At 38.4% G+C, this 23558-nt stretch overlaps 1 protein-coding gene and 1 pseudogene across 1 annotated transcript; both read left to right on the top strand.

Annotated features, from left to right (window-relative positions):
- The first annotated feature begins 5681 nt into the window (after nucleotides 1–5681).
- Nucleotides 5682–8032, top strand: LOC104434789 (dynamin-related protein 4C). The gene is made up of 2 exons (XM_010047654.3): nucleotides 5682–6505; nucleotides 6613–8032. The coding sequence occupies exons 1-2, from the start codon at nucleotides 5855–5857 to the stop codon at nucleotides 7963–7965; spliced, it is 2004 nt and encodes a 667-aa protein (XP_010045956.2). The 5' UTR covers nucleotides 5682–5854; the 3' UTR covers nucleotides 7966–8032.
- Nucleotides 8033–12332: 4300 nt separating this feature from the next.
- LOC104434790 lies at nucleotides 12333–23558 on the top strand (annotated as a pseudogene).

The raw sequence follows: 23558 nt of genomic DNA, 5'->3' as shown, positions 1-23558 counted from the left end.
ATATTCAATTTTATCTTCATCGCACTCTTTCCAATACTAGGTACACGTGTTGGAACTCTCATATTACCTTTCATTACCTTTCCATTTACATTCTTGTCCAAGAAACAAAAGACCATTCGCAATCCCTATCGGCTCGTATCTACCAATCCACACTCCAAAGGTATTTCATCATTTCCAGTGACACAACTTCAAACGACATAACAAAAATGAACATAGTACTACCCTAAGTTGCATATGTTGTGAAAATATGTCTGCGAAATAGATAGAACAATGAAATCGGATCGAGTAAAAACAACTCGGACTTTGAGGCGTGATATCACTTTCTTTAAGGATTTATTTGCCCCACTACGTTGCTAATGGTCACCGGCAAATTTCCTCCGAGGATACAACAAAGTCTCGGATGAGAATACTAGATAAAGAATTCTAATATTTCTCCGGGTCTCTCTAAGAAATAATCGAAAATTGGCTGCAGTTTTTCAGAAAGAAGACTCGAAAATGACCACACTTATCTTTCCGAAAAATGACAAGTATTTATATGAAACGGTCTTGCAACTCTTCGTGAAAATTGCGAACAAACACGTCTTTGATAAACCAACGCGACTCTTCGGAAGAAGTCGAAAACGAACAATTGCAATCCTTCGGATAAATCAAAACCGAATAAGTAATTTTCCAAAGGTTGTCTTGAAAAGGCACAAATAAAATTCGGAATATATATATTTTAAATAGAATTTCGAAATTTTCATTTATATTTCATTTCCGAAATTCTCAAATTAAAAGGCAACCTTTGAACCAATAAATAAATAAAAAATAAATAAATAAAAAGCAAGGGATTAATGCAAATTAATTGCCAAAATCGCGCAATTATCCGCGCACCCGCACGCGGGTATGGTGGGGTCTAGCCCCACCTAATCACTCCTTTAACCACAAAAGGAAATTCCTCATTAATAAACTAATCCTCCTGCTCCCACCTTCTCTATGTGGGACAAAGTAAAAGGCACTTATTTTGTTTTAACGAACAAAATTCCAACAGCATAAAATTGAACAAAAGAAGGAGATGCTTCACTTGGCTCAATAGTTGACATCAAAGTCCGCGAAGTGAGACGAGCGCGAAGGGAGGATGTGGAATTATTTGGCCAACTGCTTTCTCGTCCTTTGCCAGGTTTGCACCTTGTACTTGTGTCACGGACCAAATTCTTCCATACCCTTGTCAGCTGAAGAGGGGAGTTCCGTGGCATCAAAGCGAAGAATGATCGATGTAGAGAGGATGATAAAATTGGTTCGTGAGTGTGGTATCAGAGTGTTTGTGCTAGGAGTCTTAAAGTGGAATGAACAATGATCTTGATAATTCGTATGAGTTTAGTGCCTAAATTTTGAGATCAATTTGAATTTTGGGCCAATTTGACTGCAATTCACAAGCGGGACAATTTAAACGGAATTTATCTAATGCGGTGCTAATCAAAATATTGTTGCCCAAATGCAGTGCGAACGCAAAACTATGCGACATTGATATCTTTGTTGAGGGGTAAAACTTTATTGAGTACAATCCCTAATTTTTATAATGTGCACGAGAGATCTTTTAGATGACAATTCAGATGTCAACAAGATTTGATACAACCTGGAAGGACTTGTTTATTGAGGAGCTATTACAAAATATTCATTGACCTACAAAAGATGAACACGATTGTGACATGTTATTACCTTAAATATTGTGCTCGTGTTTCAAATTTCCTAACAGTCATGAACCGCAATATTTAAATAAAAGCAAACTGCCAAAATAGGAATTGATGACCGATGCTTAGACATCGGTTCATCGTACTCTCAAGGTTGAATTTATTATGCTAAAAATGAAACAAATGCCGACGCAAAAAATTTAATTGTATCACAACTTGTTACGACTAGTTCGTTAGAAAGCCAGTGTGAAAAATTTCATTGACTCATGACAAGATGATTGCAATTGTGATGTGTCATGACCACAAAAGTTTTCAAATTTGTCCAATTCTCATTAACCATGATGATTGCATATCAATTGGGTGGAACTGGTATGAAGTGCGACAATACTTGGACATGATCCGTCGATTTGTTCAGAGAAAATGTCAACAACAAAAATAAATTGTGGCACAACTTAATAAGATGTGTCGTGACCATTATGAATAGTACAGTAAAAAAATTGTACGAAATTGTTCGTTTAAAGTTATGACAAGACAAATTCAATAATGGCCTGTTACGAATTTAAATATCATGTGAGCACTTGAAATTTTCTGAATTGTCATGATCGATTATAATATAAAGAAGTGGATGACCAAAATAGGAATTGGTGACCGATGCTTAGATATCATTTATCAATCTCTTTGAGATATAATGTGCTATAACCCAATTGAACCGTGGCACAATAATATTAACTGTAATATGACTTGCTATGACTAGCTTATCGAAAAGTCACTATGAAAGATTTTGTTTGACTTATCATAAAATGATTGCAATTACAACGTATTACGACCTAAAAAATCACAAGAGTATTTTCTAATTTGTGCAATCCTCATCAATTATGATAAGATCAAATCAATTGAGTGGAAAAAAGGTGGGAACCAATGAATCAATACTTAGACATCATTGACTGATTTCTAGAATTCAATCCGTGTTCGCGACAAAAATAAACACAGTCTGACAAAGTGAGATGTATTATGACTTATGCTCGTGCATTGAGAAAATACCAAGAGAGCTTTCGCTGATTTATGACAAGATGAATGGAATTATAAGGTATTATGATCTTAAATATAGTGAGCATCTCAAATTTTCGTAACCATCATAGAAATATGCAAGTGGTCGACCAATACAGGAATTGGCCATTGATATATCAGTCACTTGTGTCAAATTTATTGTGCCACAACCAAAATAAACTATGGCGTGAAAAATTAGATGTATTATGACTTGTAACAACTGATTTTTAAAAACGTTATTAGGATATATCTCACTGATTGATGAGACAATGACTCCAGTTACAACAGCAAAAACCAAAAAATTTCAAATTTCAGCAAACTCTCATAAACTCGGTTCAAATTGAGTGGATGGAGCAAAGTAGGATCAAGTCAACCAATCCTTACATATGATCCCCAAGAGACATAAATAAATTGTGACATGACATGATTATCGAAAAGTTATGACAAACTTTTTATTGGCATTCGATGAAACAAATATGATTATGATGCATTACGACCTCAAATAACTTTTAAGAGTTTCTAAAAAATTTCCTTAGTTATCCCAAACCATGGGAATTCCAAAGCAAGTGGGCGATTAAAATAGGGATCAGCGGCTTATGCTTGTACGTACCGGGACATGGATTTAATTACGATGCATTATGACCTTAATCTCAAAATGACTAATTACCACATTTAAGCCACGTTTTTGAAATCTAACAAGTATGGAACCAACCCAAATCCTCATTGCTTCTAATTATTTATTGTTTTCTTAATTTTTTTCTTTTCAAAAACTCTACAACATTGGGTTAGAAGCCTTTCGTTATGTGTGTGTATATATATATATATATATATATTTTTTTTTTTTCAAGAGCCGAAAGTGCCAAAGCGTCAAATAAAAAAAAAAAAAAAAAATAGAAGAGTAAGAAAAGAATAAAAGCATCCGAGGAAAAGGCGTACTGACAAGAGCCAAAGAAGTCGAAATTCCCTGCTGTTGAAGAAGTCCAATCGTGTGGTCCCCCACGACGAAGAAAAGAAACGTACGGTCTCCCACGATCGAGCAGCAAAGGAGAGGAACCTGTCCAATAGGCTGAATGCAATAATCAATTTGATATGATCTTCTTCTTTTTTTCTTTTTTTTTTTCCATAATAATTGGTAACTAATTTCAACCAAACAAAAAGAAAATAAATAGAGTATTTTCAATGCCCTCCAAGTAGAAGGAAAAGATTTGAGAGAATTTAACACAACCTTCAAAACACGGAGTTGCATAATATTGTAAATGAAATCGTTTTGTCATCAACAACGAGGACATGCAATCGACCGGTGAGAAACTAATGCTAATACATTATTACATGGAGATTAAGAAAAAATTGACACATCCTTATGAAAATAATTATATGGTTTTTTATTTTCTATCCACACACAACATGAATTTTCAATAAGTGCAATACAAATATTTTAAGCTCATCAAATGAGTAAATCGGATTAGATAAAAAATGATCCAATCTAAATTGACCTGTTTATTTCGTGTTGACTTATTTTTACATTAAGCAAGCTTATGTTTGGAAGGCTTGGAAAAGGTGGGGAGAGAATTAGCATTGGTGTGGAAATTGGGGAAGGTGATACTTGGGCCTTATCTCCAACCTATGAAACGCAACTCCATTATGAGGGGCAAAAAATGTCTTGGTCAATGTCCTTTTCTTTCAATTTTTTATTTAATATTTTCAAACAACTCAATAATCAGTTGTCCTTTTCTTTCAATTTTTTATTTAATCTTTTCAAACAACTCAATAATCAGTTTTTTTACTTTTTCTCCACACCTTTTTTTCGCGTAAATTTTTTCCACCTCCTCCATCATTTGAGGTTTCTTCCTTTCTTTCCCATTAATTTTTGTGTTATTAAAAATATAATATAATTATAGAAAAAATGTCAGGTCTAGCCTAACCGTGCTTTGCATATGGCCCGCTGGCCACCCCTATTGCCGTGCTGGAATTGGATACCCCACGGAAAGTGCCAAAGCGTCGAATAAATAAAAAAAAAAAGATAAGAAGAGTAAGAAAAGAATAAAAGCGTACGAGGAAACAGGTGCACCGACAAAAGCCAAAAAGTTGAAATTCCCCGCTTTTGAAAAAGTCCAATCGTACGGTCTCCCGAAGACAAAGAAAAGAAGTGTACGGTCTCCCACGGTCGAGCAGCAGACGAGAGGAACCTGTCCGAAGCTGAATACAATAATCAATTTGAGGTGATCTTCTTTTTTTCTCCCTAATAATTGGTAACTGATTTCAACCGGTCAAAAAAAAAAAAAATATATTATTTTCGATACCCTCCAAGTTGAAAGAAAAGATTTGAAATCAAACACAACCTTCAAAGTATGAAACTGCATAATATTACAGATGAAATCATTTTGTCATCAACAATGAGGATAGGCGATCGGGCGATGAGAGACTGATGCTAATACCGTATTACATGGAGATTAATAAAATATTGACGCATCCTCATGAATAGTAATTATATGGTCTTTTTATTTTCTATCTACACACAACACAAATTTTCAATAAGTACAATATAGAAATTTTAAACCCAAAAAGCGATTGTTTAGTTTTTTGAAGTTAATTTGGTGGGATTATTGCCACTTGTTTTAAAAGTTTAAGCTATTTGATGAAGGATTTAAATATTTTAACACTCTCCTCACGATTAGTTTGATCTTTTACCTAGTACCAAATGTGGAAATTTAATTTGAAAGGCAAATGGAGCCTAATAAAATTTGAACTCATGACCTCCAATTTTGATATAAAGTGAAAATTTAATGAGATTACTGTTAACTATTTTAAAAATTTAAACTGTTAGATGAATATATGATTTATTATTTAAATATGCTAAAGTAAGTTTACAACAATGCGACTTTGGTACGAAGAGAATTTTGTCCATTGGTGCATCGCCTCCACACTATAAGTTGCCAGCTTTCGTCCCCTCCACAGCACCAAGCCCCTCCAAGAAGTAGCCTCTCAACCGTCCAACTTACGCTAGAACAGAACACAGCCACCGTATAATGAATCCATAACTTCACTACTCCATAGAACGAGATCATCACTTCCCATCTTTGATTTCACCGATCAAGCTCATCCAAAGTTAGAAGGAAGATTTTGAAAGACTGCAAACAATGGGTGACGACCAGCCTTCCATCTACAGTGTACTCAAAGCCGAACCCCTGTTCACCGCCCGCCAGGCGCCACTCGCCGCCTCCTACAATGACCGGATCCGCCCCCTACTTGATGCGATCGACAAGCTGCGAAGCCTCATGGTCATGAAGGAGGGCATCCAGCTTCCCACCATTGTCGTTGTCGGCGACCAGTCCTCAGGCAAGTCGAGCGTCCTCGAGTCCCTCGCCGGCATCAACCTGCCCCGGGGGCAGGGCATCTGCACCCGCGTCCCTCTCATCATGCGGCTCCAAGACAACCCTCGCGCCGAACGCCCCGAGCTCTACCTCGAGTTCAACGGCAAAGTCGTCCACATGGACGAGGACAACATCTCCGTGGCCATTAATGACGCCACCAACGAGATTGCGGGCCATGGGAAGGCCATATCGAACTCCCCGCTGACTCTGGTCGTCAAGAAAGACGGCGTCCCGGACTTGACCATGGTGGACTTGCCTGGAATCACGAGAGTGCCTGTACACGGCCAGCCGGAGAACATCTACGAGCAGATCTCGGAGATGATAATGGAGTACATAAGACCCGAGGAGAGCATCATCCTCAATGTCTTGTCCGCGACGGTTGACTTCTCCACTTGCGAGTCTATAAGGATGTCGCAAGTAAGTATACTCTAGACACGCTTGGCTCCCATATCAATTGAACGCCTGAATAGTTTATTTTAACGCAAGGAAATGAGTCTATACTATGATTCGTTTTTATGTCGCAGATGGTGGACAAGACTGGCAAGAGGACTCTGGCCGTCATCACAAAAGCCGATAAAGCTCCGGAGGGCCTGCTCGAGAAGGTGACGGCGGATGATGTCAATATAGGGCTTGGCTATGTGTGTGTGAGGAACCGGATTGGTGACGAGACGTACGAAGAAGCGAGGCTGGCAGAGGCGAAGCTGTTCGACACCCACCCTCTGCTGTGCAAGATTGACAAGTCCATCGTTGGTGTGCCTGTCTTGGCACAAAAGCTGACGCAGATTCAAGCCACCATTATGGCCAAGTGTTTGCCAGAGATCGTCAAGAAGATCAATGACAAGCTGAACGCGGATGTCGCCGAGCTTAAGACATTGCCCCAGAATCTGTCCTCGGTCGCGGAGGCCATGACCGCCTTCATGTGGATCCTTGGGTCGACGAAGGATTCGCTGAGGAAAATCTTGCTGAGAGGGGAGTTCGATGAGTACCCAAAAGAGAAGAAGATGCACTGCACGGCCAGGCTAGTGGAGATGCTGAACGAATACTCCCATGAGCTCCAACACTGCGCCGAGAATGACCCGAGGGCCAACTTCCTTTTGGAGGAATTGGAGGTCTTGGAAGAGGCCAAAGGGATGTGGCTCCCGAATTTCCTCCCTCGCACCGCCTTTCTCACCCTTTTGCAGCGGAAGGTGAAGGGGATATCAAGCAAGCCACCGAGTTTTGTGGCTCGTGTTTGGGAATATATTGAGGGAGTGGTAATTCGGGTGTTGATGCGACACTGCGAGAATTATCCTCAGCTTCAGTCCTCGACAAGAAGAGCAGCGTCCAGTCTGATCGACAAGATGAAGGAGAAGACGATGGATAGGATGATGGAATTTGTTGAAATGGAGAAGCTCGCCGACTACACATGCAACCCTGAGTACATGTTGGAGTGGAACAACTTGATGTCCCAGCAGAACATATTCATGGACGCGATCAACGACGTGTGGAAGCCTAGCAACATTGTCCTCCAGGGGATTGGGGAGGTCGACGTGGGCAACCTGAGGCATCGCAAGCAGCAGATTCAGGAGGCCTTCGATCTGAAGATGAGGATTACCGTGTACTGGAAAATTGTGCTGCGGAGGTTCGTCGACTTGATGGCGCTGCATCTGCTGTTCAGTGTGCAGAACCTGGTGAACAACGAGATGGAGAAGGAGATTGTGGGCCAGCTGATCGGGCCAAATGGTAGCGGCGGCTTGGAGAGGATGCTGGAGGAAGCGCCGTCGGTGGCAAAGAAGCGTGATAAGCTGAACAGGAGCATCAAGATGTTGAGGGAGTCTGCGAAGGTGGTGGCCAATGTCATGGACCGTATTGCTACAGATGGTGAATACAGCGATTAGTTAATGTTGTTGTTCTGGTGGACTCGTTTTTTTTTTTTTTTTTTTGCCTTTATAAGTGCGTTAATGTTGCTGTTCTAGGAACCTGCTTCTATATGATGGTTTTACTGTTTTTTGTGTGTCTGCAAATGGGTTTTTGATGGGCTTGCAATGGTTCTATCCATGATGTGGGCATCAGAAGAAACGTGAGTGATGGACCAATCCAACTCACATTCAATTTACATGGCGCTGTCGGAAAATGATGTTGATCGACATTCCTCGATGAGGGCCCCCGGAGAATTCGATACCCAACTCTTCCGTCCGTCGTTGTGGAAAAATTAAAATAAATTGTGATACGACTAAATGAGATGCCATACGATCTATTAGGACTCATGCATTGAAATGCTACCGCTGACACAGTCACCAACCATGCACCATGAGAGCATTTCAAACTTGCCTAAAAGTCGTGAGCCATGATGATTCGAGAGAAAGTGGGGGTACCAAAGTAGGAATAGATTGATTTTTGGACATCGCTTGATCAAAATCTTGAGGCCGAATTTGTTATGTAACGACTTATATAAATTGCAGCACGACAAAATTCTACGTGTTATGAGTTGTTGCGATTAGTTCATTTTAAAGTCATTATGCAGTATTTTTTTTTCACTTACGATGAAATGAACGCCATTATAAAGTGTTGCGACCTAAAAAATCACGAGATTATTTTTGAAGTTCTGCAACTCTCACAAACCATGATAAGTTAAAATTAATTGGGTGGAAAAAGTGGGAGCCCTCCAATTCTTGGACATGGTCCATTGATTTCTAAGAGCAAATGTATTATTTCATGATGAAAATAAACTATAATACACCAAAATGAGATGTGTTGCGATTTGTTAATACTTGTTTGTTGAAAAGCTCGTACTAGTATATTCATTAACCTACAACAAATGAACAACTACAAGAGTATTTCAAATTTCCCAAACGGTCATTAACCATGATATTTTCAGGGAGGTGGACTACCAAAATAGAAATCAATAAATTATGTGTGGACATTGGTTCGTCCAACAGTTGACATTGAATTTACTCTGTTACAACTGAAACAAAGCTGTGGTATGACAAAATTAGATGCACTGTTAACACCTAATTTAAATTTAGTTTTTAAAAATAGAACATTTGGTTCTGGTGAGAAATTTTGAATATTTCTTTTGAATAATAAAACATTTGATTGTTGAACAAATCTTCTCATTTTGAATTTAAAAAAAAAAAAACTCAAACAACCGTATGATTTTTGGAGCCACTTTTTTTGTTGAAGAAGTTGAATGAATATTGGGATATCTTCAACAACTTCGAGTCTTTACTCTATAAAAGAGGGCGAGGTTTCGGAACCAGAAGGGGGGGGTGCTCTTCCTCTTCGCCGAAGGAAAAAAGAATGCAAAAGTGAAATGAAAGAAACAAAGTGAGGAGACGTGATGGGAACTTCTCTTCGTCCGAAGAAAGAGAACACAAAAAAGTCCAAAAGGGAAGGGAAGTGAGAGAGAGAAATTCTTTTAGGTTTTCCTTCTGCAGACTTCGAAGTCAAAAGAGGTGCAGAAAGTAGAGAGAGATGACGTGAGAGACGGGTGAGATTGACAGAGATTGACGGAGAGAAAAGGTAAAAAAAGAAAAAAAGAAAAAAAGAAGCTACTGTTCGTCTTCTCCAAAGCTTCCCCCCACCGCTGCTGCTCATCACCTCCGCGCCGCAGCACTTGAGCCTACCTCCGCCCGCAACCCAGCGATCTCCAAGTCTTGCTGACGCCGACTTGCAGCGCCAGAAGCCCCGACGCCCCCGCTCCACCGGTCCCTGCTGCTCGAACGCTGCCTCTGTTTCGCCTGACGAAGCTGCAGCTGTGCCGATCCGAGTCTCACCCGAGCGACCACCCGAGCTGCTCCAACCGCTCCGGATTGGGTCACCGGTAGCCCGACACCACCGGAGTCCATACTGCTGATCTGCTCCGCTGCTGCGCGTCTCCGCCACCGCTGCTCTGCTACGCCCGACGCCAGAAGTCGCCTCCCCTGCCTGCGACGTTGCTATTCCTCTGCACGCCCGAGCGACGCCCCCCTGCTGCCGAGTTTTCCTCTGCCGAGCCCCGCTTCACCTGCAACGCCCGTAGCAGTCGCTCACCGAACCGCCCGCCCTCTGCTGCTCCTGCACCAGCGACGGCTGCTGCTTTGTCGTTGCTGGTTCGGGCTTGTTACCTCTCACCAGAGCTCCGACGACCGCGACACCTGCCCTCCGCTGTGCCTGCACCTCAGCCGCTCGCCACCACTGTTTTCCGGAGATCCTTTGCTGGTTCCTGTTGCCAGAGTTACCGTCCAATTTTGTGTCAACTCGGTGGTTTCGTTGACCGGTTTTTATCACTTTTGTTACTGGATGAACCAATGTTGCTGTGAGTTTGACGTGGCTAATCTGATACTGTTTCTCTCCCATCGTTCACACTCGGCCAAATTACACTCCCACGTCGAGACGTGATTTTTCCTTGGGGCTGTTCTCTATTTTCTCTTTGTGCAGGTGCTGTTTTTAGCAACAAAAAGCCGTGCCCTTGACTAGGTAATTCCTTTAGGCTAAATTCAGTTCAAATATTCTATTTCATAGTTTTTATTCTAACTTGATTTGTTTTGATTTATTTTTATCATTATCTGATTAGGGAATTTGTCATATTAAGTCATAATAATAAAAAAATATTGAGCCGCGAGACGTCGGGTTAGATTTTTTATTATTTCGACTTTTCATGGCAAATTCATGAATTGCTTTGCATCATTGAGATAATATGTCATTGATTTATATTGATAAATTTTCTATAGGATATATATTTTGGTGCGTTATCGTTATTTGTTCATCACATATCATGCATCATATGTCATAGGATTTAGGTATTTAGGTCCATAAACATTTCATGTTTAAAGCAATGCACTTTAATTTTTTAAGATTCATAGGATAATTTTCCTTTAATAAAAAAATCATAAAAAGAACACGCATATAGAATTACCACGTCATACGTCCCATATCATATAACACATGCATATTTAGGGTTATGTAAATTAGATTGCACACATATTGTAATGATTTAAATTATGACACATGAATTGCATCTCATATGTCATTAAAGTAAAACTCATGCATATCAAATTTAGGTTAAGATTGCATATAATTAACATTTTTTTAAAAAAGAAAAAGAAAAAGAAAAATTAGGTGTCATATCATTTAAAAATCATGTTTAGGGCATGCATTTTGATTAGCATTTTTGTAAGTTTTTCTTTAGAGAGTGGATCTTAATCAAGTTGTAGTTTATAATTTCTTACAATTTATCATTTCAGTTGATTGAATGTTATTTCATTGATTGTGCACCCACATGATCGCCATTTGCATGTTAGTAGCTTAGGTTAAAATTAATCAAGACTGCCTACAAAATATTTTTGAAATTAAAATGACAAGGTACCAAAAGGGCGTTAGATTTTTCTAGTGTAACCATGTCCTCAAACCTATTGAATCTCTGGTTCACAAAAGTAAAGTATTCTCCTATACTTTACTTGGTTTTTAACTAACCCTAATTGGTTAGTGACGACTCTAAATTGAGTATAATTGCATGATTAAAAGGTTTAATTCATTAGTATCAAGTCGCAATTGGTAGGACTTGGGAGGGTCCGCGCCAAGTCTTCGGACTTAGTAATCCATTAGCCTTCTTTAAGTAATTCACCTTCGGGAAGGTCACGACAGTTACAACTCGTTATGACTTATTCATTGAAAGGAAGATGTCATTGACTCCTGACAAAACGATTGCAATTATGACGGGTTATGACATAAAAAACCATAGAAGTACTTTTTAAATTTGTCTAGCTCTCATGAACAATGTTTTGATACCTAAAATTTGATGATCCATTCAATTAGTTGCATATAAAATTAGGGATCGGCCTTGATCCCAAACAAAAGAAAAATTAATTTGCAGTATATTGAGAGCATTTGCATTCGTAATTTGATAAGCTTATAAATGGCAGTTAAATTGGAATAGTGGCAGATGGATGATCTTGGATTAAGCTAGGCTTGCTACTTTTCTATTATGATAAAAAAAAAATTGTCGCATGAATTGGAGCACTCAATTAAGAAATATTAATTTCTTGATTAAACTGAAGCAATAAGGTTATCACATTGCTTAAATTTTGGTCATATGGCAGCAAAAGGCAATCCGCATGATTCTGTAGAAAAAAAACACACAGAGAGAAATAGAGAAATATAAGAGAGAGAGAGAGAGAGAGAGAGAGAGTCCGGCCGTGCCTCCACCGTGCCTTGCCGCCGCCGCTGGTGTTACTCCGACGATTCCTGCTGATGTCAACGGCTACCCGACAACGACAACAAGCCCATGGCCGGGACCTTGCTCCGCGCGATCGGTTCCCACCATTCTCAACCCCAGTCCGATGAGGAGACCGTGGTTTCTCCTAGCATCAACCACCCGAGCAGCAACTCTTGCACCTCCGACGATCTACGATCTGCTGCTGCTGCTATACCGCGAGCCAGCACACCCCAGGGTCGCCCGAACCGCCGTCCCCCATAGTTCAGAGCCAGCGAGACTCCTGCAGATTTTCCATCCAGTCCGACGGTGTCCTTGCGGCTTTTGTTCGTTCTCTCTCTTTTGCAGGTTCCGCCGAGGTCCAGCAAGGCCAATGTCAAGCTACTGTGATATTCGGGGGAAGAATAGGTAAATATTTGGATTACGCCCGTTCAAATTAGGTAACAATTCCTATCCAATTCCTTCTGAATATTTTACATCTTCTGGACTGATTGTTACCTAATTTGATATTAATTGAGATTTAGGCATTTTCCAATTAGGGCCTTATAGATAAGGGTTGATTTTAATTACTAATTTGTACCATAAAGAAATTGAATCACTTTTTTTCATTATTTCAAGTCAATTTTGTATAATTGTGGTGCCCAAAGATAATTTTTAACTTAATCCTTGAAGGTTTATATTTTATTTTTTATATTATCTCAATCTTTAATCTAAAATCGTTGTGGATTGTGCTTGTGAATTAGGTAAGATTTTATCTTCGATTTAGATAATTACCATGTTTTAAAATATCAAAAATTCACAAAAGATTGCACTGCATATCATGTAGATTAGGATTGATTCCCTAGATGAGATTGCATGATAGAATTACATAGGGAATCTTCCTAATTAAATTAAAATACATATTTAGATAATATCTAGTTTAGATAACATCTTTGAATTGAATTGCACATGATAAGATTGGAAAAAATAAAGAGTGAAAAAAAGTAATAAAATAAAATAAATTTCAAAAATTATTTTAAAAAGTCCATATTAATGCCGGTTTTGTCATGTATGCTAGCTGATGTCCAAATCAATAATATCTAGCCAAAATTAACTAGAAATACTAAATTAACATTAAGATCAAAATGTTTAAAAATTAAATTGACGTAATAAAAAAATTTAATACTAAATTGGTTCAACAATTTTGTGACACTTTTTCCAAGTGAATTTGCCCATTGGTGCTAAACCAAACCCCTCCATAAAATATTAATTTAAGCAACTTGTCGTGGAAGATATTTCACCGATCAAACTCCAAGAAAAAAACAAAATTTCGAGAGACTGCAAACAAGAAGTGACGACCGAGCTCTTCTCCGCCATGAACCCGAACCCCTGTTGGTTGCCCACGGGCCGCCACTCGCCGCCTCCTACAATGACCGGATCCACTCCCTACTCGATGCGGTTGACAAGCTCCGAAACATCAAGGTCATGAAGGAGCGCATCCTGCTCCCCACCATTGACGTCGTCGGCGGCAACCAGTCCTCCGGCAAGTCGAGCATCCTCGAGTCCCTCACAGGCATCAGCCTACCGCGTGTCCCCCTTATCAAGCAGCTCTAATGCCAGCGTCCCGCCAACAGTCCTGAGCTCCACCTAGGGTTCAATGGCAATATCATGAACGTGGACGATGAGGATCCTGTCTCCAACGCCATTGTCTCCGCGACCAACGAGATATCTGGCTCCGGCAAGGGCATATCGAATGCCCTGCTGACTCTGGTCCTCAAAAAAGATGGCGTCCCAGACTTGACCATGATCGACTTGCCTGGAATCACGAGAGTGCCCACCTACGAGCAGATCTCCGCAATGATCATGGAGTACATAAGGCCTCAGGAGAGCATAATCCTTAACGTCGTGTCACCGACCGTTGACTTCTCCTCTTGCGAGTCCATAAGGATGTCACAAGTAAGTATACTCTAGCCATATCAATTAAAAACTCGAATGATTTATACAACTCTAGCAAGCAAGTGATGGGTTTTTATGTTTGATGGGCTTATTTAAGCCCGTCCACCCATGTTGGGCCAAAACCCGGCCTGTAAGTGTAGGGCCCGAGTGCAATTACTGTAAAATAAAATAAAAATAAAAGGGAAAATCTGGACAATTAATATATCTGATCAGTTGGTTATTGGATAAGTAGAATTTTTGAGAATATAAAAACACGTTTTTCTCTACGCTACTCTCTCTTAGTTTCTCCAAAAAAAAAAAAAAAAAACAATACGCACCTTTGAAGAACAGTATTAGAATTCCTCTGCAAACTGCGACAACGGTGTTTAATCTATGAAAGACAAGCTATGTTCAACTCCGTAATGTACCTTATGATCGGTGTAACATATGTTTTCTGGGCACGCTTTCCGCATTTGCTTTTCATTGTTCGATTGAGTATCGGATTGTTTTTTTTTTTTTTGGATGTTGGGAAACAGACTCCCAAAAAGATCCAATGTTGGGAAACAGACTCCCAAAAAAAGATCCAATCGTTTTTTTTATTTAAATTTTTCCAAATTATCATCTTTAAAATCTTTAGGCACATTCGGCAACCACGGAAAAATAGACGGATATCCTTTAGGATTTCTCCTTCGTACATCCATCCTCCACCGGATTGAAGTCATTCCTTGAGTTGCAATCTATGTGGCTTCAATCCAATGATGTTCATCTATAAAAGTTATTACAAGCTTCTTATACTTAGAACCTCTATTGACCTCCTATAGGCGATTCAACACTCCTTGTCATTCCTCCCATAGGCGATTCAATACTCTTTGTCATTCTGGTGGAAGAGTGTTAATGAAGAATCGCACCATCTTAGAATCTGGCATGGGACAATCTTTCCATATGACTTCTTGTATCTTCTTGTTGACCTCGAGAACGTGATCAATTAAATCGTCACTCTTCCATCGATAATCAGTCAACTCAGTTATCAAGCCTTTCTTTTTGTTCCGCTATATTTGCGCTAGAAACAACTAATAACTTTAAATTATCATTAATGTAATTTTCTATACAAAATAAGTTCTTTGAAGCTACAAAACTTCTATGAACTGCCCATAACAGTTAATAATAATATAAGAAAATAATATTGGACATCCATTAATGGTAGAATAAAAATATTTCCATATAATGTAATTACCACATCAATTGCTACAAACGACATCAACTAGGTAGAAAAACATTTACCTAAGATATCCACAAAACACACTAAATAAACACTGCTAGAAACAGCTAATGCTAAGTCAACTTATGAACAGGGAATGAATCTTTTTCTTTTTTTTTAAATTTCTCCAAATTATTATCTTTAAAATCTTTAGGCACATTTGACAACCATGGAAAAACATACGGATGTCCCTTAAGATTTCTTCTTCGTACATCCATCCCCTGCTGGATTGAAGTCATTCATTGTGTTACAGTCTTTGTGGCTTCAATCCGATAATGTTCATCTATAAAAGCTATTACAAAGCTTCTTATATTTAGAACCTTCGTTGACCTCCCATATGCAATTCAACACTTCTTGCTATTCTGGTGGAAGAGTATTAATGAAGAATCGCATTATTTCAGAATTTGGCATGGGATAACCCTTCCATATGATTTCTTGTATCTTCTTGTTGACCACGAGAACATGATCAATTAAATCGCCACTCTCCCATCGATAATCAGTCAACTCTACAGCTGTTACAGGAACAATGCCTCCTCGTCAGGCTCGCACACCTATTCGCGCAAATACGGTAGAACAAAAAGAAAGGTTTGATAGCTGAGTTGACTGATTATTGATGGGAGAGTGGCGATTTAATTGATCGTGTTCTCGAGGTCAACAAGAAGATACAAGAAGTCATATGGAAGGGTTATCCCATGCCAGATTTTGAGATGATACAATTCTTTATGAACACTCTTCCACTAGAATGGCAAAGAGTGTTGAATCGTCTATGGGAGGTCAACAGAGGTTCTAAGTATAAGTAGCTTGTAATAGCTTTTTATAGATGAACATCATCGGATTGAAGTCACACAGACTGCAACTAAAAGAATGACTTCAATCCAGAGAGGGATGGATGTATGAAGGAGAAATCCTAAGGGATATCCATATGTTTTTCTGTGGTTGCCGAATGTGCCTAAAGATTTTAAAGATGATAATTTAGAGAAATTTTAAAATAAAAAATATTTTTCCCTACTCATAGGTTGACTTGGTGTTAGTTGTTTCTAGCGGTGTTTATTTAGTATATTTTGTGGATATCTTATGTAAATATTTTCTACCTAGTTGATGTCGTTTGTAGCAACTAATGTGGTAGTTACATTATGTGAAAATATTTTTATTCTACCATTAATGAATGTCCAATATTATTTGCTTATATTATTATTAACTGTTGTGGGTAGTTCATAGAAGTTTTTGTAGCTTCAAAAAACTTATTTTGCATAGAAAATTATATTAATGATAATTTCAAGTTAGGTTGACTTGGCATTAGCTGTTTCTAGCGTAAATACAGTGGAACAAAAAGAAAGGCTTTCAAGGTTGATAGCTGAGTTGACTGATTATCGATGGAAGAGTGACGATTTAATTGATCATGTTCTCGAGGTCAACAAGAAGATACAAGAAGTCATATGAAAAGGTTATCCCATGCCAGATTCTAAGATGGTGCGATTCTTCATGAACATTTTTCCACCAGAATGGCAAGAAGTGTTGAATCGCCTTTGCAAGGTCAACAGGGGTTCTAAGTAGAAGAAGCTTGTAATAGCTTTTATAAATGAACATCATCGGATTGAAGCCACAAAGACTGCAACTCAATGAATGACTTCAATCTGGCGGGGGGATGGATGTACGAAGGAGAAATTCTAAGGGATATTCGTCTCTTTCCGTGGTTGCCGAATGTGCCTAAAGATTTTAAAGATGATAATTTGGAGAAATAAAAAAAAAAAATTTCCCTGTTCATAGGTTGACTTAGCGTTAGTTGTTTCTAGCGATGTTTATTTAGTATGTTTTGTGAATATCTTATGTAAATATGTTCTACCTAGTTGATGTCGTTTGTAGCAACCGATGTATTAGTTACATTATGTGGAAATATTTTTATTCTACCATTAGTGGATGTCTAATATTATTTGTTTCTATTATTATTAACTGTTGTGGGTAGTTTATAAAAGTTTTTGTAACTTCAAAGAATTTATTTTGCATGGAAGATTATATTAATGATAATTTCAAGTTAGGATTTTGGATGATGATTGGAAACTCGGTGACTTTTTTTATTCTGAAACCTTATTTGAAATTATTCAATAATATGATAAGTCTATGCAAAATGGATGCATAAATGATAGGCATTAATAATTCATGCATATGTGTCTGATACGTTCAGATCGATGGCTTCAGCCAGTAAGAGTATAGTCGCTGAATTGAACAAAGGTGAGAAGCTGAACGGCAATAATTATAAAATATGGCATATGAAAATCCAATACGTGTTGGAAGAGTAAGAGGCACTAAAAGCTATTAACCTAACTATGGAAGAACCTGAATATGGGAACACTGCACAACATAAGAGAGATAAAGATGCATTTGCTGCATGGAAGAGAAAGAACTCCCTTACTCGCATAACGTTGCTGAGTAGCATGGAGAATGATGTCATGCGAGAATTCGGACGTTTTGAGAATGCCAAGGAAATGTGGGAAGCGTTAGCCGCAAGATTTGTTCATATATCGGTAACCAAACTAAGGCAGCTCACTATAAGGTTTGACTCTTACAAAAAGCTTCATGGACACTTGAGAAAGATGTTAAACATGATTAATGAGCTGAAGGATGCTGGCCATGTCCTGATTGATAAGCAACAAGTGCAAATAGTGATCCGTTCTTTGCTTCGGAGTTGGAAATATATGAAGGTGCACCTGACCCACAATGAGAACATCAAAACCTTTAAGGATGCAGTGTGCCATCTTGAGCTAGAAGAGGACCGCCTCCTAGCGGCTAAGCCAAAAATTGACATTTATTATGCTAGTTAGCTCACACGGAGTTTCGAGCTCCAAGTACAAACATCCTGATTGGTTCAAAAAGTGGAAAGGTAAGGGAGCAAGTTCTTCAAGGAAGAAATCCGATCGATGTTGAGAATATTTATCTAATAAATTCAAAAATTTATGTGATGAAAATGGAATAGAAAAACAGCTGTATATTCCCTATACTCCTCAACAAAATGGTGTTGTAGAAAGAATAAACAGAACCTTACTGAAAAATGGTTAGATCCATGATGACGCATGCTAACTTATCTATCACCTTTTAGAATTATGTTCTATTAACTGCTGCCAATATACTTAACCGTGTGCCTTCCAAATTAGTTACTTTCACTCCATATGAGTTATGAACAGGTAGAAAATCGGATTTAAGTTTTCTTAAACCGTGGGGTTGTGCTGCCTATACTCATGGGCCCTTTCACAAGTATGAGAAATTGGATCCTAGAGGCAAGAAGAGTATTTTTATAAGATACTCTGAGCACTCGAATATAAGTGAGCAGGAAAGTGGGAGTATAACTGAATTCGAATCATGAGATGTCACATTCTTAAAGAATGAATTTCCTAAGAATCGCGAAATAGGTGAGGATTACTCCCTGTTTGAAACATTGGATCAAGATAATGAACTTAGTAGAGTTCGGCCAAGTGGGAATAACATGAGAAGTGATGAATTTAATTCAAGTCATTCTCAATTATAACCACATGATAAGACGCTATCGTCATTATCTAATCCAAGTTGGAGTATAATGAGGAATGATGTGCAAAGTGTACAATCTCCCATACGGCGAACAAGTCGCAAAAGTATTCATCTCGACATTTTGACATTGAATGAGAAACTTTTATGATTGTTCCACAAGATGAAGGTGAGCCGAGAAATGTAAATAAGGCTCTAAATTACCCTAGTAAGGAAAAATGGAAACAATGGAAGAAGAGATGGAGTCAATGAAATCAAACCATATTTGGGAATTGGTTGATATTCCAAAAGGACGCAAAACCATTGGGAACAAGTGGGTTCTCAAAATAAAGCGTAAAGCTGATTGTTCAATAAAAAGACATAAAGCTCGTCTTATGGTGAAGGGGTATAATCCACATGAATGTCGATTATATGGAAACATTTTCTCCTATAGTGAGATTTACCTCGATTCGCATAATTCTAGCAATAGTAACTAGTATGGATCTTGAATTACATCAAATGGATGTAAAGACTGTTTTTCTTTATGGAGAATTAGATGAATAAATATATATGAAACAATCTGTTAGTTTCATTATGAAATGCCATGAAAAAAAAGTATGTTGACTTTTGAGATCGATATATGGTTTTAAGCAGTCATTGAGACAATGGTATATATATTTTCATAATGCCATAATGGCATATGATATTACAATGATTGATGAGGATTATTGTATATATATCAAAAGATCCAAAGATCAATTTGTGATCATATCATTATATGTTGATGATATACTGATTGTTTGAAGCAATATGGAGTTTGTTAATACTGTCAAGAGTTGGTTATCTTCTAAATTTGAGATGAAAGACATAGGTGAGGCTGCATATATTCTTCGAGTAAGATTTTAAGAAATCGTTCGAAGAGATTATTATCTCTTTCGTAAGAAACATACATAAATAAGGTTCTTAAACGATTTCGTATGCAAGATTGTAAATACATAGAAACTCTTATTGCAAAAGGTGAAGGATTGAGCCATAGAATGTGTCCAAAGACTCCACAAGAGAAGGAACAAATGTAACATGTTTTTTATGCTAATGTTGTTGGAAACTTAATGTACGCTATGATATGTACAAGACCTGACATATGTTTTGCAGTTGGAATGGTGAGTAGATATCAATCCAATTCAGGTCAAGCACATTGGAAAACCGTTAAAAGAATACTGAGGTATCTAAAGGGAACTGTTGATTATACGCTAAGTTGCCAAGGAAATGATTTGCAACTTGAAGGCTATTCAAATGTTGATTGGGAAGGAGATTAGATGAAATGAAATCTACTTCTTGATTTGTTTTTTTCCTGAATAATAGTGCCATATCATGGAGCAGCAAGAAATAAACGTGTATAGTCTTGTCCACGATGGAAGCTGAGTTCGTGGCATTATTAGCAGCAATACAATAATGTGTTTGGCTTAAGAGATTTTTAGATCATTTAGGTGTTATTGAGAATGCTGCAAACTCATTTTTAATTAACTGTGATAGCCAAGCAGCAATAGCATACACCAAAGATCCAAAATATCATGACAAGACCAAACATCTAGATACCAAGTATAATTTTGTCAAAGATATGGTTGCACGAAAAGATGTAAACTTACAGTACAAATCTACGCATAAAATGATAGTAGATCCTATAACGAAGCCAATACCTAGAGATGTGTTTTGTGACCATATGAAATCTCTAAGACTACGTAGAAGCTAATGTACTGAATATTATAATTTCCCTAAAGTGTTGACATTTAGTGAATTTATGTTTTCATTATTAATGCCTATGAATTTTTATTTGACGTTTATGCATCTTAATGCTTAGTGCATTCTATAAAATTGAGAAAGTATGTCAGACTGATAAAAGATTAGCCTATTCATACAAGTAATTGTCTTTATTTATTATGTAATAAATAGAGATGAGATGGTTTTTAAGCTTGTTATCTAGGTGATAATCAAGAGCTCAAGCTTAAAATATATACGTCATCTTAACTAAGTATTAAAATAAGGACATAATATTTACTATGTCCGAAAGTAAAATAACCCACATATTTTACTTTGTTTGTTTATGATACCAGATGTGAGTTATGATGAATTCTGTGAAAGAGTAGATACGTGAATTCAAGTTAGACATTAGATTTGTCTGAACTATTATCTGTATGGTATTGAAGGTGTAGACATACGTTCCATGGGAAATGAGTTAATACCGTAATACATATTTTATACTATGTATGCATAAGACGACCAATAAAAGTGGCAAAAGTTTTGATCTCAACTTTTATACCGTGTGAGACTCTTGAAGAAAAGAGTTCCTCAATAAGTGCTCTCATGATTCTTACTTATTCTTAAGATTTCTATTAATGCTATATTAGAATATTGCCAATGATAATGAATTAATTCAATTTAATGGGACATTTTTAGAAAAGCAAGTTGAATTGAAATTGAGAGTTTCAATGAAAGAGGAAAATCAATTTTAAAAAATCACATCCTAGTTTTGTATTCATTGGTCGACCAATTATGATTGTTTTTGGGATAATTATGATTGTGAATACACTATATCATTGTTAAAAAGAGATCAATAAAGATATAAATGTGATCGATCGATTTAGGGTACTGCATACTAAATCTACTCTAAGTGTGATACCCATTATAAGCTACATATATTCCTAATAGATATATGGCAATAAGCTCTCAAAGTATGCTGGTCGCACGGATTATTCACCGGTATGAATGTTGCAGAGAGATAAAGAGGATTATGTTTGGCCCACCATGTGCGAGTGGGAGATGATGGGTTTTTATGTTTGATGGGCTTATTTAAGCCTGTTCGCCCATGTTGGGCCAAAACTCAGCCCGTAAGTGTAGGGTCCATGGAGGAGTGCAGTTACTGTAAAATAAAATAAAATAAAAACAAAAGGGAAAATCTAGGCAGTTAATATATCTGATTAGTTGGTTATCGAATAAGTAGCGTTTTTGAGAATAGAAAAATACGTTTTTCTCTACACTACACTCTCTCAGTTTCTCCCAAAAAAAAAAGAAAAAAAAAAGAAACAATACGCACCTTTGAAGAACAGTATAGAATTCCTCTACAAACTGCAACAACGGTGTTTAATCTGTGAAAGACAATGTATGTTCGACTTTGTAATGTACCTTATGATCGGTGTAACATATGTTTTCTAGGCATGCTTTCCGCATCTGTTTTTTGGTGTTTGATTGAGTATCGAATCATTTTTTGGGAATCTGTTTCCTTATAATGAGTCTACGCGATAATTTGTTTTTATGGTGCAGATAGTTGACAAGACCATCAAGAGACTCTTGCCATCGTCATAAAGGCTGATATAGCTCCAGGTGATGGCCGATGATGTTGATATAGGGCTTGGTTATGTGTGTGAGGAACAGGATTGGTCACGAGTCCTACCATGATGCGAGGCTCGAAGAGGTTAAGCTGTTCATTCTGCACCCTTAGCTGTGCAAAATTGACAAGTCCACCGTTAGTGTGCTTGTCTTGGCACAAAAGATGAAGCAGATTCAAGCCAACATCATGGCCAAGTGCTTATTTGAGATCATCAAGAAGATCAAGGAAAAACTGGATGCCAACGTCACTAAGCTTAAGAGGATGCCCAAGAATCTATCCTTAGTCGAGGAGCCCATGATGGCCTTTGTGCAGATCATGGGGTCGGCGAAGGAGTAGCTGAGGAAAGTCTTGCTGGGAGATGAGTTTGATGAGTACCCGGATGACAAGGACATGCACTGCACGACCATGCTAGTAAAGATGCTCAACCGCTTCGCCAATGAGCGCCACAACTGCACTGAGGACGACCAGAGGACCAACTTCTTGTTTGAGGAAATGAAGGTCTTGGAAGAGGTCACAAGGATTGGACTGCAGGGCTTCCTCCCTCGCACCGTTTTCCTCACCATTTTGCAGCAAAAGGTAGAGGGAATATTGAGCAAGTAGCCGAGTTTCAGGGTTCGTGTTTGGGACTACATCAAAGGAGTTGTGATTCGGGTCTTGATGCGACACACAGGGAATTGCCCTTAACTGCAGCTATCGATGAGAAGAGCAACGTCCAATTTGATCAACAAGATGAAGGGGAAGACGATAAATAAGATGATGAAGATGCTTGAAATGGAGAAACTCACTGCCTACACTTGCAAACCTGATTATTTGTTGCAGCGAAACAAGTTGATGGCCCAGTAGCGCAAGTTCATGGTGGCGATCCATCAGAGTTATGGTAACGAGATTGTCCTCGAGGAAATCGGGACGGTCAACGTGCGCCATCCGCAGAATCATGAGCGGCTGGTTCAAGAGGCGTTTAATTTGAAGATGAGTGTGACTGCGTACTAGAAGATTGTGCTGAGGAGGTTTGTCGACTGGATGGCGCTGCATCTGCAGTTCAGCATGCACAACTTGGTGAACAAGGAGATGGAGAAGGAGATTGGGGGCGAGCTGATCGAGCCCAATGGCAGGGGCCGCATCACTGCCGGAGGTGGCCGTGAACCGCGAGAAGCTAAACAAGAGTATCAAGTTGTTGAGGGAATCTGCGGAGGTGGTGGCCAAGTTCATGGACCGGATTGCGATTAATGGTGGCAACAATAATTAA

This window comes from Eucalyptus grandis, chromosome 2 (assembly GCF_016545825.1).
Source record: "Eucalyptus grandis isolate ANBG69807.140 chromosome 2, ASM1654582v1, whole genome shotgun sequence".
Lineage (NCBI taxonomy): Eukaryota > Viridiplantae > Streptophyta > Magnoliopsida > Myrtales > Myrtaceae > Eucalyptus > Eucalyptus grandis.
The sequence above is the reverse complement of the archived record's forward strand: the minus strand, read 5'-3'. Positions and strand labels throughout refer to the sequence as shown.

Bases quoted from the DNA above. Each gene is read 5' to 3' on its own strand.
- LOC104434789 (XM_010047654.3), top strand. From the start codon at position 5,855: ATGGGTGACGACCAGCCTTCCATCTACAGTGTACTCAAAGCCGAACCC. The intron at 6,506-6,612 runs GTAAGTATACTC...TTTATGTCGCAG, and splicing joins AGTCTATAAGGATGTCGCAA to ATGGTGGACAAGACTGGCAA.